We start from the raw sequence: 17,901 nt of genomic DNA on the forward strand, positions 1-17,901 counted from the left end.
GAATGGAAGACTCAAAGACTTTTATAAAATAAAATATAATACTGAGTCTTAAATTGTGTTTACGCTTCAGCCTGTAATATCCCACTACTGGGCATAGGCCTCTTTCCCCATGTAGGAGAAGGATCAGAGCTTAATCCACCACGCTGCTCCATTGCGAGTTGACGGATATATTCCCTACTATGAGTAACGATCGCTATCAGGTGTACATGATAACAACCGGGACCGACGTGGCTTAACGTTCTCTCCAAGGCACGGTAGGGAGACCCACAAGGACTGCGCAAACACCCAGACCACTGCAAACACCTGTATGGCCAATACAAATGTTTGTCATGTGCGGGGATCGAACCCGCAACCGACAAAATCCATAGCTATGACCTACTTACCTGCTATTGCTAAAATATATAGCTACAAAAGAGTTTTTTTTTTTTTGTTTCTATGAGTTTCAATTTTGAGACGGTTCAAAATTATTTTTTGTCATAAAATCTTGTAATGACTTCAGTCTACAGTTTGTCAGTTGAAACTACTTTGTATTTATCATTTCATAAGGATTTAAGAATTAACGTAGGTACTAAATAAATATATAAATGCTTCACACTCAACGGCCCCCAGTAGGATTTTCTCCTGTGTCGGGAGTCCGGAAACACAAACAATACACAAGCACAAACGCCCAGACCACGACAAACATCTATATCGCCAATACAAATGTTTGTCGTGAGCGGGGATCGAACCCGCAACGGCCAGCGCAACAGACAGTGCTGTGACCGCTGCGCCAACGCGTTGTCAAAGTACGGAAACTCTTTATACAGAGGTAGCCGTTGCCAACGAATTCGTTCATATGCAAAAAAAAATCATTTTGTCCTTTCTGTATAGAAACCGTGCTTGAAGTGTTATAAAATAACTTTAATAACAAAAGCTGCAGATTTCTTTACTTGTACAAACTTAAACTTAATTATATATTTTCTTAAATTGGGTTGTAAAAATATTAATTAATCGGATTAGCGGACGTTTCTATGCAAACCCGAAGAAGAAATTCTGAAACCGTGACACAGAGCCATACAAGAGCTAAAAATGTCTTACAAAATAAACAAATACAAAAAGCAAAATATTTGTTTAACGCCATCTAGTGTAAGTATATAAAACTACTTAACGGCACTGACATCTATACGAAATGTTAAAAACTACAATAATGACTACATAAAACGAAATAATTTGCTTAAAAGTGTAACAGGTTTTTGTTGATAAAATCAAGGACAATAGTTTTATTTCCATGTTGTGTAATATTAAATAGTGTGGAGTATTTTGTAGTATTTGTACTTATTCACATTAAAGAATTAATATTGAGTTTAGCTCATTTTATTTTTGAACGAATAATGATACCAGCCTTACAGAAAAGATTTCACACAATGTTCTAAATAAATGAGATTTAAAAAAAAATTGTTAGTTGGTTATTTTAAGAACAATCTTTTTGTATTTACGTAATTTATTCACACGCACAGTTCTGTTGTGTTAAGAAAAATAAGATAGGTACATGTATTTGAACATTTCACAATAGGCAATTAATGAAAAAGCAATTTATGTATTTTTTTTAGAAAACGACACCAACAATTTATACTACGCCAATTCGATTTTTCGATAAGTTTGTTTTTTAATGCGAACTTGATAAAATGTGTTTTTATATGTAATAAAAAAAATTGTGAAATTGCAATGAATAAATTAACTATTGAAGATACCAAATTTCAAATAAGTTTCTTAATTAATATAAAAGGTATCACGTTTTTCCCGTTTATAAGTTTCTATTGTAAAGTTCACTTTTAAGAGTTAGCTTAGTATAAATTGCTGGTGTCGATAAAGTGTTATTTATTTATTATTCAATATATTAGTGAGTTATTTATTAATATTTTGAATCAATAGATTGCAAAATCTCATTTTTCAAAGTTTTATTTATTGACTAAAATATAAAGTGACTATCTCTTTTTTCTTGACAATTCTGTGGATCAGAAAAAAACTGTTTGATCATTTGCCTATTTTATTATAAAATATTTTGCCCTGACCACCCAAATCTATGACGTTAGTAAACTGATAAAATGTTATCGATCCATTCAACATTAAAAAAATAATATAAACAGTAGTCGCTCCAGTGCTCAGGCGCGGAGGAAGCTTATTATTTAGCAAGCGCTAGATTTAAAGTTAGCATTATCAATTAGCATATCGTTGACAAGACTTCGTGTTGTAAATACCGTACCGTAATACGTGAGGGAATTACCGCGGCATTGACGTGTATAATACTTTTTCATATAAAAAAATAAAATGAAGTCACATAGTTCTTTAATACTATTACTATTTGTTTTTGCCCTTCTAAGTCGAAGTGTTTTTTCTTACGAAATTGATACCTATGATTTTCTCATGCCAAATGTCTGGCCTAACAAGGTAAATAATTTTACTTATCATTCGTACATAAAAATCAATAATTACACGCTTGTTTAGTTTTTTATCGCTTTTTCAATTTAATTTTTATTAATATTTTTAAATTGAAACTATTTCAGAATATATCGCTTATTTAAAGTTATAATTTTTATTATAACGTCACATGTCTTTTTGTTTCTGAATTTGTGTTATATATTTATGCTATTGGAGCTTCTATAAAATATCCTGTTATTAAAAAAAAAATAGTTTTATAAATTTCATTAAGATTTTATATACACATTCAAATACCATTAATAAATATTAATAACACTTCAATTTTTTTCATAATAATATGTATAAGTTGGCTAGAATATTTGGAAGTTTTCAACCATATGTTGCTATTGGCTGATAAAATAACAGAGCTCTTAGTGTATGCTTTTTTTTATATATAACAATTCAATAACTCTGCTTTATACTGTATCTAAACTATTGAAGCAAGGTGTACCTTTCTGCTGTAGCAGATAATCTCTTGCTCAAAATTTAGGGCCATCCCTCTGGGGAAGTACCTCAACAATGCAAATTATTACAGCTAAATAATACCATTTCCTTAGGTAGTTTTGTGTTCCTGTGGTGAGTATGGTAGTCAGAGTTCCTGAAGAGGATCAGGGCTATAGATGACAAGGCGCTTACAATGATTTTCCAGTATTGCAGGTGACCATAGGCTACTATACCCTGTAGGTGGACCCTAGGCTATTTACTACCTTTGTATTATAAAAAAAAAAAACTGTTAATTTATATAGTACTAGCGACCCGCCCTGGCTTCGCACGGGTGCAATGCTGATACTAAATATACTACAGAATGTCTTTATTTATAGTGAAGCTAGCTTATAGTATGGTTATTAACATAATAACAACAACGTTCAACTATGCGTCGTTAGATTACACGTTATTACAAAATGCGTTGAAGAAATAAAGGTTCACTGCTCGTTCCCCGTTGGTGATAGCGTGATAATATGTACCCTATATGTTGACCCGACTTCTTAATAATATTCGTGCCAAATTTGAAATAAATCCATGCAGTTCTTTTTTAAGTTTATCCCGGACATACATACAGACAAACAGACATAAATTCTAAAACCCATATTTTTGGCTTCAGTATCGATTGTAGATCACACCCCAAGTATTCTTTTAAAAAAATATTCAATGTACAGTTTTGACTTTCCTACCATTTTATTATATGTATAGATAAAACAAACATTTTTCTGTCAATGTTCCGTTCAACTTGCCTCGTCGCCCAATTACTGGGCTTTTTCATAGCCCCTTCTCCAGAACTAATTTAGATAATACCAAAATGAGTCAACAATTGAGGAACAGTTTAAGAGAAAGCCTAACAATTGTGTATAATCAAGTGGAAGAATAATTATGCTCCTAGGCTCCTTGAAACTCATTTAGAAATAACATGTATTAAAAATCAATGAAATGCCAGAAGATACCTACTGAACCAAATAAACTTAATAAGCTATTGTTGAAAGATATTGCTTCATGATTAAATACTTGAGCTTTATCTAAATCATAGATAAATATCAGGGGAATGACATGTGGGTGTTACATTATATATTTACTTTATCGATGATGCAATTGAAGTATTGATTTAAGCCGCTAGGCCGTGATAGATCGGGACTTATGCAGAATGTTCAGCAGTAAATGAGAAACAGCGGCTATGCTATTAGGCATATCTGAGTAAAAGGTGTCTGGCTCTTTGTTGAAACTTAGAACAAAATAAATTATTGCATTGCTCATATTATTTGACGCCGCGTTGGCGCAACGGTTACAACCATGGATTGTATCTGTTGCACTGGCGGTTGCGGGTTCGATCCCCGCACATGACAAACATTTGTATTGGCCATACAGGTGTTTGCTGTGGTCTGGGTGTTTGTGCAGTTCTTGTGGGTCTCCCCAACGTGCCTCGGAGAGCACGTTAAGCCGTCGGTCCCGGTTGTTATCATGTACACCTGATAGCGATTGTTACTCATAGTAGGGAATATATCCGCCAACCCGCACTGGAGCAGCGCGGTGGATTAAGCTCTGATCCTTCTTCTACATGGGGAAAGAGGCCTATGCCCAGTAGAGGGATATTGGAGGCTGAAGCGTTCGTACATGACATGCACCACCTTAAAATTATAAAAAAAAATATCGAAATCTGTCAACCTAGTCAAAAGTTCTGAGGTAACATACATTAAAAAAATACAATCAAATTGAGGACCTCCTGTTTTTGAAAGTCGGTTAAAAAATAGCTCATAGATAGTATCTTCAGCCAGGACTGTATTATTGTACTTTTGTGTTGTAGTTAAAGTAATATATAAATTTCTCTCTTTCCTGTAGTAGATTCTCAAAACATTTCAAATTTTATTTTTATAATATAGGCAACTGCATGCCATAGGGATGAAAATATAAACGACAAATTGAAAATAAGAATATAATAGGCAATGTCTGTATTCCAAATATCTTTGCTTACAGGATGAAGTGTATTTATGTACTCCGATAAGAATAGCACCACAGAAAAACTTTTACATAGGTAAGTTACATAAGTTATATTAAAATAGTTTTAGTAAAGGCTAACCAACATACATAATCTCTGTCAGATAACAGCTTAGAATTTTTGGCTTAAATTCCTACTTACTGCTTCTACATTTTGCTTTATGGTATTATTATTTATTCTATTCAATTATTTATTTATTTTTAACTATATTCTAATTGTATAAGTGCTATACATATGTTTTTTCTTCAGTGGGATTCAAACCAAACGCTACAATGCACACAGCCCATCACATGCTTCTATATGGCTGCTCTGAACCAGGATCTAATGACCCAGTATGGTGAGGAAAAACATTATTTATATTTGAAACAATTATTCATAATTAGTTCAGTTTGATTATTTGTAATGAGGTCTTATATATTATTATTTGCTAATCAGCAAAAGTAACGTAGTGGCTTGGTCTTCAATCCTTTTTCTAAAGAAAGCCTTTACGGAGCTGTACTTTATTCGCAGACATTGTCATTTCATCGTCAGCTTAGTTTAGATCATTATAATAAACATTCCTTTGACATTTTAATTGAGCATGCAATGTACAGTAAATGCATTGTAACCAAGATATTTACTTCTATTCAATATCAAACACAATAGTTATAAATATGTAGTATATAATTGTATATGTTAGCTTAATAGGAAAGATACGACGTATATATATAAATGAGGTAGGGCATAGCAAGAATTACCATAATACTGCTTCTAAACAGTATTGTGTTCCTGTTGTGAGTAAGGAGACTGGAGCTCCTGGGGGGATTAGGGGTTGAGTCGGTAACGCGCTTGCGATGCTTGTCACTATAATATCGATGGCTCCTAAGTATACTGAGTCAACTCTACTTTTAATAACTTTATTTTTTTGTTACATAGGTAGATAGGAAATGAAGTAAATGTTATTAATATCTTAAAAAATTAAATTATCAAAAGTTGTTAGTTGACTCAGTATACTTAGGAGCCATCGATATAATATATAAATAATATATAAAATATTTATATGAATGTGTCTGTGTGCATTGTTGACAGTTTTTAAGAATTTTTCATGTAGAAATGAAAACAAACTTATGAAATATTGTAAACAAATTGTTGATAATGGTAAACAAATTCAGTTTTAAATAAATAACAACAGTTTCATAAATAAGACAGGAAAAATATTCTGAATTGTTATTACCGCTTAGTAGTAAATTGTTATGAATGTTCTCATTTTAAGATAAATGATGTTTAGTATTTAAAAGTAACAAACTAATTATTATATATATATATATATATATATATATATATATATATATATATATATATATATCTAATACTTCCTTAAAAATTGAAATCGGCCACAATAAACCATTGCGACCACCCATGGAAGGCTTGTTGCTCTATCTGCCATAAATACATTATGGTACCCCGGGTAGGGTTGCTGATTTTCTATTACCTAGATTAATTAATAAATTAGGGACTTACTATATATAAAAAAAAAAAAAAAAACGAGTGTACTTTACGTTTTTGCCAGACGACTGAAGTAAAACTTCCCTAGTTTCTACAGTACCTAATATACGAAACGTAACTCTGTCTCTTTCTATTTTCACAAAATTATATCAGAATTAACGGAAGTTGAGAGGGCAACTTCCGTTCGCCTCACCCGACCACACTTTTCATAACGCTCTCGTCACGAATTCACACGCTTACTCCCCAAGTCAAGCGTGCTTAAAGAAGTTTTACTTCAATATATAATTTTTAAATAAACACATAAATATTGAAATGTAATTAAGATAAAAATAAGCAACAAACATTATGTAAATGTATTCAGACGAGAACGTTATGTATATTTTTATGTTATTCGGCAACCTATATTGTTCCGTGAAGGACGAATGTAACATTTGTAACTCATTACGTCGGTAAACATGTGGGAAACGTTACCACTTAAGGGGCCTACTCAAAGCACTGCCTGCAGGGCCTGCTTGCAGTTACTGCCGCAGAGGATGTTGCTCCACAAAGCACTGCAAATCATTTACGCGGCATACGTTGTCGTGTTCACTTGTGTTCTCTTTGTCCTTGCCTAAATTCGTCAGTTTTTATAAATGGCTCCTACATTATTCAAACACCAAAAAATGGCATTGGGTTTGACTGTATTGAGTACTTGTAGCGTTCAAAAGAAAAAAAGGAAGCACTGGTGTAAAAAAGTTTTATATTTTTCATGTAAAAGTCACATAGCCTGCGACCGCATATCTTTGTTATGATAATGATCGTGGTTAGTTTTCCAAAGACATGGCAAATCCCTATACAATTAGATTACGTCCTTCCACACGTCTTTTTCTCGCTGGCTCATTTTTCTTGAAGAAAACAGAGCCAAACAAATAATATAATAAAACCAAACCAACTAACCACCAACTAACTGATTAATTGCTAAATGACAACCACTGACAAGACAAACCCCAGGTCAAATAGAGTAGACAAACGTCGCAATGTACCGACGTAAACAAAATGGTGGTCTAAATCGGCCCGACCGAGCTACACATGTCCCTGATTGCAGTTTACGGAGTGGGGAGATCGTGTGTCGGGCTGGCAGAACGACACTGCGGCCCTGCGACAGGGTGAACAATTAAAATATCGGCCCTGCATGCATACATACAATACGATCGGCAGTGGCACTGCAAGCAGGGCCCTGCAGGCAGTGCTTTGAGTAGGCCCCTTTAACGTAATTGAGTTTCTGCTTACGGCCTTGAACGCTTTCGGGGGGATGGAATTGTCTTTTTTCGTCGTGCTACCTTTTGTCTATTTTTATTATATAAACTTCGTGAAATAGATTTTATTAGATAATAATGTAGTTGAAAAACTGTTAGCATATAATATTCCACTGATATAGGTCTTTTTCCACTTAAGAAATAAATGTCCGTAATCTTTATAGATAGTACTGAAGCTGTACAACGCCAATTAAATAAAAGATGATAAACAAAATTTATTAAAATTTGTTCCTTAGGATCTTTTGCGAATGCTTCGACAAATAATTTAATTTTACCCAAACGCCTGTGGGTGTTAGAAAGCTTGTAAGATTGATATTTCAATTTCAAAGCGGTGATCTCCAAATATAAATATGAATAAAAATATTCAGACGATTTTACTGATTAATGAAACCAATAAAATTCCTTTCAAATCAATATAATTTTATTTCATTAAAAATAATTTCAATTTTGTTTCTCTATAAGTTTTAAATAATAATTTTATTAGAAGATTTTTATTACGGAATGATAAATTAAGAAAATTTCAAAGAACGTAGCGATTCGAACTTCGTGTGGAATTATCTCCTGAATTGTATTTGTACACAAAAATTTAATATGATTTTACAGGAGCTGCGGCGAAATGCAGAGTAATGAAATTGATGACCAATATAACACAGCTAGCCCCTGTCGTTCTGGATCTCAGGTTAGATCTGTTTGTTTTTCATAATTAATTTTCTACGGCATTTAATAACAGATAACAACTATCTTTTAATTTCAGCATATAATTATTTTGATAACACAGTTTTTATTACATTGATTTATATTACCGATCTAAACCCGGTTACTGTATTAAATAACTAGCCAACATACCATATATTAAAACTTTTGTCGACACACGGTGCATCTTATGGTATAAATATTATCGCGATCGGCTCAGTAATTTTCACAGCATAACCGAATAAAAAAAACCTCTCTCCATTTATTAGTATAGATAATTAGATATATAAGATTGTGTTTGCTTTCAACGAAAAAAAACCGACTTCGATTATATCGACAAGTTTAGTACAATACACATTATTAGAGATAAAACAAAAAATACTCGACCATATGAGAAGCACCATTTTTCGAATAACAAAGAATTATCAAAATCGTTACACCCACTAAAAAGTTACAAGGTAACACACAAATAAAATAAATTCATTCAATGAATTGAATTGAGTTCTTGAAGTCTGTTAAAAAACTATTCACACTGCTAGGCATGGGCCTCTTTCGCCTTTTAGGAGAAAAATTGGAGCTATATCCACCATTCTGCTCCACTGATGGACGGCAGATGTGTTCCCTACTTTGAGTAACGATCGCTATCAGGTATTTATGATAATAACCGGAGCCGACAACTTAACGTGCTCTCCGAGGCACGGTAGGGAGACCCTGGACCAGACATCCAAACCGCAAAGAAATATTTTTGCACAAATGCAAATATCCATTCCGAGCGGGAATGGAACCCGCAAACCTGCGTTTTCTTTCCACATACAATTTACCGCTCCGTTATGTTAGAAAGTATTCATTTAACCGTCGCGTTTGGTTTGATAATACAGTAATACCCCGGACTTACGCGATAGGTGGGACTGAGCGCTATCCGCGTAATTCGAATTCGCGTAAGTCGGGGTACAGTTTTGCGGGGTATTTTTCGTAATTGATCTGACTGTCGATTCCCAAAAAACACAAAATCGTAACTTATGTACCTACGCGCCGATTCCGCACTACACGTCTGTGCCTGTTGTAAACTGAACGAATAATAATACGGGTGGGGGGAGTCAAACAAAAAACGAATAGACGAGAAAATTAAATCGCGTAACTCCGAATTCGCGTAAGTCGAGGTAGCGTAAGTCGGGGTATTACTGTATATTTTTAATAAAAACAGATAGTATACGCGTGGGCCCGAGACGCGCCCAGCCTCCAACTGCCCGAAGATGTGGGTTTCCTGATTGGCCGTGATTCTTCTATCAAATATCTCGTACTACAAGTACATTATATGACGAAGTTTCCTAGTAAGTATGTTTGTATCAAACGATTTAAAACTTCGAAATAATAATCATTTTATATTATTTGATGCTTAGTACTCGTAAGTTCTCGTTTTCAAAACATATTACAAATTTTATGATATTTTTTCTAAATATGTAGTTTTCCTTGAGTATCACAATATTTTATAATTTAATTATATCTTTATATTAAAAAGAACATTAAGTACATTAATATTTAAAAAGTAATTTAATTCAAAATAATATTTTTTTTTTATCTTTTGTTAGTAAATTATTAATTTTCATATTTAATATAGCCTTTATATCCTTTACTAGAGCTTAACGGTATCTGTTCTTTAAATGAAAACGGACATCAGACATTACAAGTCAACAATAATACTTTCATTACAATATGGTTCATAAAGCCCATACATGTTGTAGATGACGTCATCCATACAAATAACGATTACTCAATATTAAGATTGAATCGTAAATGGTTTTCGTCTATATCCTTAATATTATATTATCATATTATATACACTACCAACTATTTACTTAATAATACTGATGATCTTGATGACATCACTCCTTTAAATTAAATACATTTTAAACTAAGATTTATATGCGTAAAAAAGTGTTTACTGTTTTACTGTATACGTTAAAATAATTTAATTTAAATTAATATTATATTAATGATAGAAAAAATATTAGATTATTATTATAGATTATATTAGATGTGTGGGTTTTGTAGCGCTGTATTTTATGCAAGATGTTGCTAAGTTTATAATTATTAATAGTTTTAAAAGAATTACTGAATTTTAAAGAATTACTTATTACTGAGTTTCTTGCCAATTCGATTTTAAATGAGCTAGTGCACTGATGGTAAGCTATTACTTTAAATAGCCTAAGCTTATAGGCGCCTGCAACACCAGAAGAATTGCAAGCGCGCTGCCGACCCTACCCCCAATCCCCCCCAGGAGCTCTGGTCACCTTACTCACCACAGGAACACAACACTGCTTGAAAGCAGTATTATTTAGCTGTGACCTTCTGTAAGGTCGAGGTACTTCCCCAGTCGCGCTGCGCCAGATATTGAGCGCGATATTTCCTATTGTGCCCCAGCTCAGTTAAATTATATACTGATACTAGCTGACCCGGCAAACGTTGTCTTGCCGCTAAACGCTATTTAAAAATAGGGGTTGATGGTAGAGGGTTGAAAATTTAGGGTTGTATGTATTTTTAAACGGTTTTATTAAACGGTTTTATTTAGCTCACCCCGTTTGTTTTATTTTTTATTATTCTTGGGTCAAATTTAGTAATTTAAATTTCACCCTCTTCCTGTCAACCGATTAATCTGAAATTTTGTATACACTTTGGATTTTGGTGACAATACAATTATGTTTATTCATTATCATTATAAATTCAAGATGGCCACCGCTACAAAATGGCGGATAATTTATGTTTTATTAATCCCATCAATATGGGTATCAAATGAAAGGGTTCAACAAGCAGAATACAATATACTATAAAAAATTGAAATCCAAGATGGCGGCCGCTACAAAATGGCGGATAACGTAGGTTTTATCAATCCCATCAATATGGGTATCAAATGAAAGGGCTCAACAAGCAGAATACAATATACTATAAAAAATTGAAATACAAGATGGCGGCCGCTACAAAATGGCGGATAACGTAGGTTTTATCGATCCCATCAATATGGGTATCAAATGAAAGGGCTCAACAAGCAGAATACAATATACTATAAAAAATTGAAATACAAGATGGCGGCTGCTACAAAATGGCGGATAACGTAGGTTTTATCGATCCCATCAATATGGGTATCAAATGAAAGTGCTCAACCAGTATAATCAATGTACTATATAAAATTAAAATCCAAGATGGCGGCCTCTACAAAATGGCGGATAACTTAGGTTTTATCAATCCCATCAACATGGGTATCAAATGAAAGGTCTCAACAAGTAGAATACAATTTACTATGCAAAATTGAAATCTAAGCTGGCCGCCGCTACCAAATGTCTGATAACAATTTTTTATCAATCCCACCAATATGGGTATCAAATAAAAGGGCTTGACAAGAAGAATACAGTGCACTATACAACCTCAATATTTAAGATGGGCCTTGCAATAATGAAGCACTAAATGAATTAAACAGAATGCGAAATAAAAACTAAAAACTAGAAAATAAAAATAGGTAAAAAAACTTTTTAAGTTAAACGGTTTTATGTTAAACATACATTGCAATGTTTAAGATAAATGTACTAAAAACCAAAAAATAATAAAATAGATACAGTCGTGGGAATTATAAACATATGCATAGACTAGACTAAAATAAAACCGTGGGGCACGTCAATTGTCTACAAATTATCGACTTAATGTGCGATAGAAGAATCGTTTAATTCGTCGTTAAAATAGGCAGTTGGCCCGCAGACGGTGAGGAAATTACTTACTATTTTCTTGCTCATGGAAATTCCAATAGTTATACACTCCATGTAAATAAAAGAGATGTTTCAACTAGTTTATCGTTGGACATTCACACTGCTGGCTGGCGAGGAATCGTTTCACTGCTCGTAGTTTGTCTTTAATCGACAAAACATATGATAAAAGTACTACTCGCTCACCACTATGAAACCCTAAAACTCGCTTATAATCGAGCTTGCTAGCTTGTTTCCACATTCTAGTCCTACTTATCACACGTCCATCGTTGTCGGTTGAACAACTGCCTAATTATAGTGTAACATTATTGTAGACAATTGACGTGCCCCACGGTTTTATTTTAGTCTAGTCTATGCATATGTTTATAATTCCCACGACTGTATCTATTTTATTATTTTTTGGTTTTTAGTACATTTATTTTAAACATTGCAATGTATGTTTAACATAAAACCGTTTAACTTAAAAAGTTTTTTTACCTATTTTTTTTAATTTTGTATCATAAAAAAATAGAAATTAAAAATTTTGTCTAAAAAATAAAAAATTAAAAATTTAGGGGTGAACTACCCCTAACATTTAGGGGGATGAAAAATAGATGTTGGACGATTCTCATAGATACCGGATAAGCACAAAAAATTTCATCAAAATCGGTCAAGCCGTTTCGGAGGAGTATGGCAACGAAAACTGTGACACGAGAATTTTATATATTAGATTTTTCTTAAGGAATTGTTCTTTTTCAGAGGGTAAGACTGACAACTCTGGCGTTTTCCTGGAATATACAACAACTAAGTAAGTAATTATTTAACAATACGTGCTTTATTTGTATTTAAGTGCAATATCTTTGTCTTAAAATAAGTTTTGTTAAAATTAAATCCCGGCAAATTGTTTTACGGTTTTTTGTCTGATCATTTTATTATCTATATTTGTCGAGCATCCAAGTTATTCATAAGAGACCAAATCAATTTGCATTTACCTGACACTTAACGGATAAGGTTGAGGTTTACTATAAAGATTTTTTTTTTGTACAATGCAAGAAATTGTAGTAGTAATAATCATTGCATTTGTTTAACTCTATCAATCTAACAATAGATCGTGGTCTATTACAATATAAAAAAGGTCCTATATACTGTACTCGATGCGAAAACCTCTTATGTAACTAATGAAATAATGTAACTTATTTTAAATGATTTTTGATTACATAAATTATAATTTTCAGAATGCCAAGGCAAGCGGGAGTGTTCCTGCTAGGTACCAGTGGTGTGATCGCTCCCAACGGCGTGGAACACATGGAAACGGCTTGCACACTCTATGAAGACAAAGTAATTCATCCCTTCGCGTTCCGACCTCACACACACGCTCTCGGTAAATATATTATAATATAACCATAAACATTTTAACACTTAGTGCCTATTTCAATGGTTGTCGATATAGCTTATCGTGCACATAAGTTATGAATAGACTTTAACTATAGGACGTAGAATATAGCTCATTAGGACCTGTTTCGATTCGATTAAGAAACTTTAACTTTTAGATTCACAATGGCAAATGCCTATTTGCCATAAATATGAATCATCGGTTGAATAATTATGTTTGCTAGCAAACGAAAAAAAAACCGACTTCAATTACATCGACAAGTAATAAAACGTAAGTAAACGAAACAAATTAACAAAGCAATAGTCGTCACTATAATTTTCGAAGTGCCAACGGGCTCGTAGTAAAATTGTCTGGGTGTTCAAATAATTATGGTTTGAATGGGTAAAAATTATTGGTTTATACATCATAGGGTTTGGTACAAAATGTTTAAACCTACCTCTAATTACAATTTTGAAGATATTCATATTTTCGGGAAAAAAAGCTTACCCAAACCTGTCTTATGTCTGAATAGTGATAGCATTATCAGTATTTTTCTAATTATTTTATTATAAAAACAGACTTTTATATATATATAACTATTCATTTATTAATTTGCAGGTACCCAGGTAACAGGCTACGTAGTCCGCCGTACAAATAACGGCGATACCTGGCAGGTGTTGGGTAGTAAGAACCCGCAGCTACCTCAAATGTTCTACCCGGTAGTGAACACATCGCCTATAATGAAGAACGACGTACTGGCCGCCCGCTGTGTCATGAACAACACACACAATCATCCCGTTCAGATTGGGTAAATAATTACTTTAAGTAGTAATAGACTAGAGTTATAATTGCTCTGAATATCTTCAAAATATCTCCATCAATAAATAATTAATCAGTGCAATATTTTATTTTGTATGATAATTAAAGTATAATCTAATCCTTTTCTTTTTTTTTCGTGGCTACGGTACTAAAGAATATAGCCACCCCCTCTCTTCCCGTGGGTGTCGTAAGAGGCGACTAAGGGATAACACAGTTCCGCTACCACCTTGGAATTTAAAAAGCCGACCGGTGGCGGGATAACCATCCAACTGCTGGCTTTGAAATACACAGGCCGAAGACGGGCAGCAGCGTCTTCGGTGCGACAAAGCCAGCCCTGCGGTCACCAACCCGCCTGTCCAGCGTGGTGACTATGGACAACACTCATGAGTTCACGCTATTTTTGGCGTAAACTTGTGGAGGCCTATGTCCAGCAGTGGACTGTATAGGCTGGAATGAATGATTTAATCCTTTTCTTGTTTGTTGCAATATGAAACTTAGAAACTAAATTTTTGTATATGTATGTTAATTGAGAAATGAACAATCAAAGTACCAAATGAAGAGCATCCATATAAACATTATTTTAAATTTAGTTTTAAGAAAACAATTTGTAAATATTAATTATGATATATTGTAATAAAAATTTGTGCCAAGGAGAGCAGATTAAGCCGTCGGTCCCGGTTGTTATCATGTACACCTGATAGCGATCGTTACTCATAGTAGGGAATATATCCGCCAACATGCATTAGAGCATCATGGTGGATTAAGCTCTGATCCTAAATGGAGAAAGAGACCTAGTAGTGGGATATTACAGGCTGAAGCGTAATGATAAAAATTTAGTCTTACTATGTTTTGTAAAAACTAGCCATTATCAACAATAGACTAATCAGTATATTTTCATTTCATGGACTTCATTGATTTTCATAATTGAAAACTTGTCACATGCTTTTTTAATGGCATATTTTGCGTCCGTTTGCCTTTAGACATGTATATTTCGCTTGTATTTTTATACTGTTAGTGTAAAACATTACTTATCACTTACAGACCGACAAACAAAGATGAAATGTGCAACTTCTACCTTATGTACTGGGTTCAAGATGACGCTCCCCTATCACAAAAGTATTGCTTCTCGTCTGGACCACCGTACTACTACTGGAACCGAGCTCCTGAAGATTTCAACCGCATCCCCGATATGGACGTCGATATACTGTAAGGTATCTAATATCAAATATTCCTCGACTATAAAGACCAGGCTAGAAGCCTGATAAGCGATCTGATTGGAACAAGAAAATCTTAACTAATTTTTGATCTCGATTTAAAAATATATATATTAGATTTGTTCTTATATTCCAAAAACATTTTACGTACCGTTAAATTTCAAATCTATTCGTAACTAAGACGAAACGTTTTGAATAAGGAACACGATAAAATAGTAAAACAAAAATATATTATAGAAAACATTTCCATGTATTTTATGTATCTAGTAGTCTAGTTTATTACCTACGTTGCACAAAAATGTATGTTATTATGTATTATTAGAGTCATAGTGTCTGTCTTGATGTGTAATTATTAATATCCTTTTGATTCGACGTGTTACAAGTTCCTCAAGATGAATAGAAAATGAAAATTAAAAAAAAAAAATAAGTAGATGATGTAAGTTTAATTGAATTTATTAGTTTTACGATAAAGATGTAGTTAATAGGTACAATTATATATATATTGTTTTTGTTTTTTCGTCTTGTGACTGGTAAGTCGAATTATGATCTGTATACACACAAAAGTAAAACTGACATATTCTTTAAAAATTAAACTTCTACTTAACAAATAATTTATTAAATCTGTGTAATTAAATATAAACTCAAATAGCCTAATATTAAAAAAAAAACTGGTTACACTGGCAAATAAAATTTACACTATTGTCTCTCAAAAATTATTAAGGCAGTAGTGATACACAAAAAAAAAAACATGATAAAAATCAATGCATAATATTTTAATATTATATTTTATTGTAACTAAACATTCCATTTTGAGTACCTCATATTTTTTTGAACTTACTAATGTTGCAAAATATAGTCCAACCTATGATAGAATAACTTCTGTCAGACTGTTGTTTTGTATGACATAAAATAGAGATTTATTTAACAAACTTTTAATTGGTTCAGCGTAGGTATATCATTTTAACGTCTTAACTAGGTTTAATTTTCTTTTATTTATCAAATAATTCGTATATTATTAAATTGTATTCAATTTATATGAATGTCTTAATGATAAACTAACCGTTCTCAATATATTATTAGGAATTATAATAAGAATTCGCGTTTGAGAATAGCAACTTATAATCTAGTATTAATTACTTTTCTAAAATATTTATTTAAATAATTATATGAACATGTATTTGCATAATTATAATAACAGTAATATGTTTCATGAAAACTGTAACTAAATTAATTGATTGTAACTACTAGCACTTAATTTTGTTTATTATATGTGTTAAAAATATTAGTTTTATTGTATAACAAAAATAAATATGACATGCACCATAGAGTATAAAATATCAATAGATATCCCCTCAAAAAGGTAAAATATAACTAGGCGTTATGTGTAAGTATTATCTGTATTCTTTTTTTTTAAATATATGGTATGTTGTAGAATATATCTAGTCAATCTAAAAGACCATGTAGTCTATATACTAATTTCATATATTAAATATAAAATTTTATATAAATAAATCTATATTTCTATCAATTTTACTACAACAAAGCTTTACAAAAAAGTCTGCGAATAATTCAGATCTGATTTTATATTTATATTACTTTAGATTTTCTATTTTAAACGTTTTTCATATTTTTTTCTGTTTTATGTTTTAAACGTCAAACATTACAAAATGGCGGATTATTTAAATTCACAACATTTGATATTTAATAACATTTTTTTATAATTGTCATATTTTTTCAATAATGACATTTTAAATATTAATTTCTTAACTAAAACTATTTATTACTTACATATTTACTCAGTTTGTATTCGAACAAAATGTCGTTGCATATCAATAAGTTTATTTTCCAAATAAATAGTATATTTTTAATAAATATATATATAAACATGATATATAGTAGAAATATGTTTATATTCATAAAATATTTGTACTGTATCTTATAACGACTACGGCTTGCTATATGGACATCGAAAGTTTTGTATAGAATAGTATAATTATTTAAATTAGAAAATCGTATCAAAATTATGACATTGCAAAAATTGACATTTCACCTATAGATGTTTTGTTAGCTGACATTGAATTTTGTTATGATGATATCTGTTTAGCGATGACTAATAAACATATAATTTTAAATAATTTAAGAAATTTAAATATCATTGTGAATTTACGATTATATTATATTATTGTTTAAAAAAAGTTGTTTTGAGTAAAATATATATATATATATATATATATATATATATATATATATATATATATATATATATCTTTTGTAATTGAAACTAAGTATTCAATTATAATAATTTAATTAAATAACCATTCAAAAATCTTAACAATACAACAAAAAGCGC

General features: G+C 32.0%; 1 protein-coding gene across 1 annotated transcript; it reads left to right on the forward strand.

Moving 5' to 3' along the window:
- The first annotated feature begins 2,129 nt into the window (after nt 1-2,129).
- On the forward strand, nt 2,130-16,294 carry LOC123655519 (peptidylglycine alpha-hydroxylating monooxygenase). The gene is made up of 9 exons (XM_045591296.1): nt 2,130-2,427; nt 4,921-4,978; nt 5,192-5,279; nt 8,326-8,401; nt 9,620-9,746; nt 12,906-12,954; nt 13,382-13,527; nt 14,137-14,326; nt 15,379-16,294. The coding sequence occupies exons 1-9, from the start codon at nt 2,308-2,310 to the stop codon at nt 15,545-15,547; spliced, it is 1,023 nt and encodes a 340-aa protein (XP_045447252.1). The 5' UTR covers nt 2,130-2,307; the 3' UTR covers nt 15,548-16,294.
- The last annotated feature ends 1,607 nt before the right edge of the window (nt 16,295-17,901 follow it).

The sequence above is a fragment of the Melitaea cinxia genome, chromosome 1 (genome assembly GCF_905220565.1).
Source record: "Melitaea cinxia chromosome 1, ilMelCinx1.1, whole genome shotgun sequence".
NCBI classification, from domain to species: Eukaryota; Metazoa; Arthropoda; class Insecta; order Lepidoptera; family Nymphalidae; genus Melitaea; species Melitaea cinxia.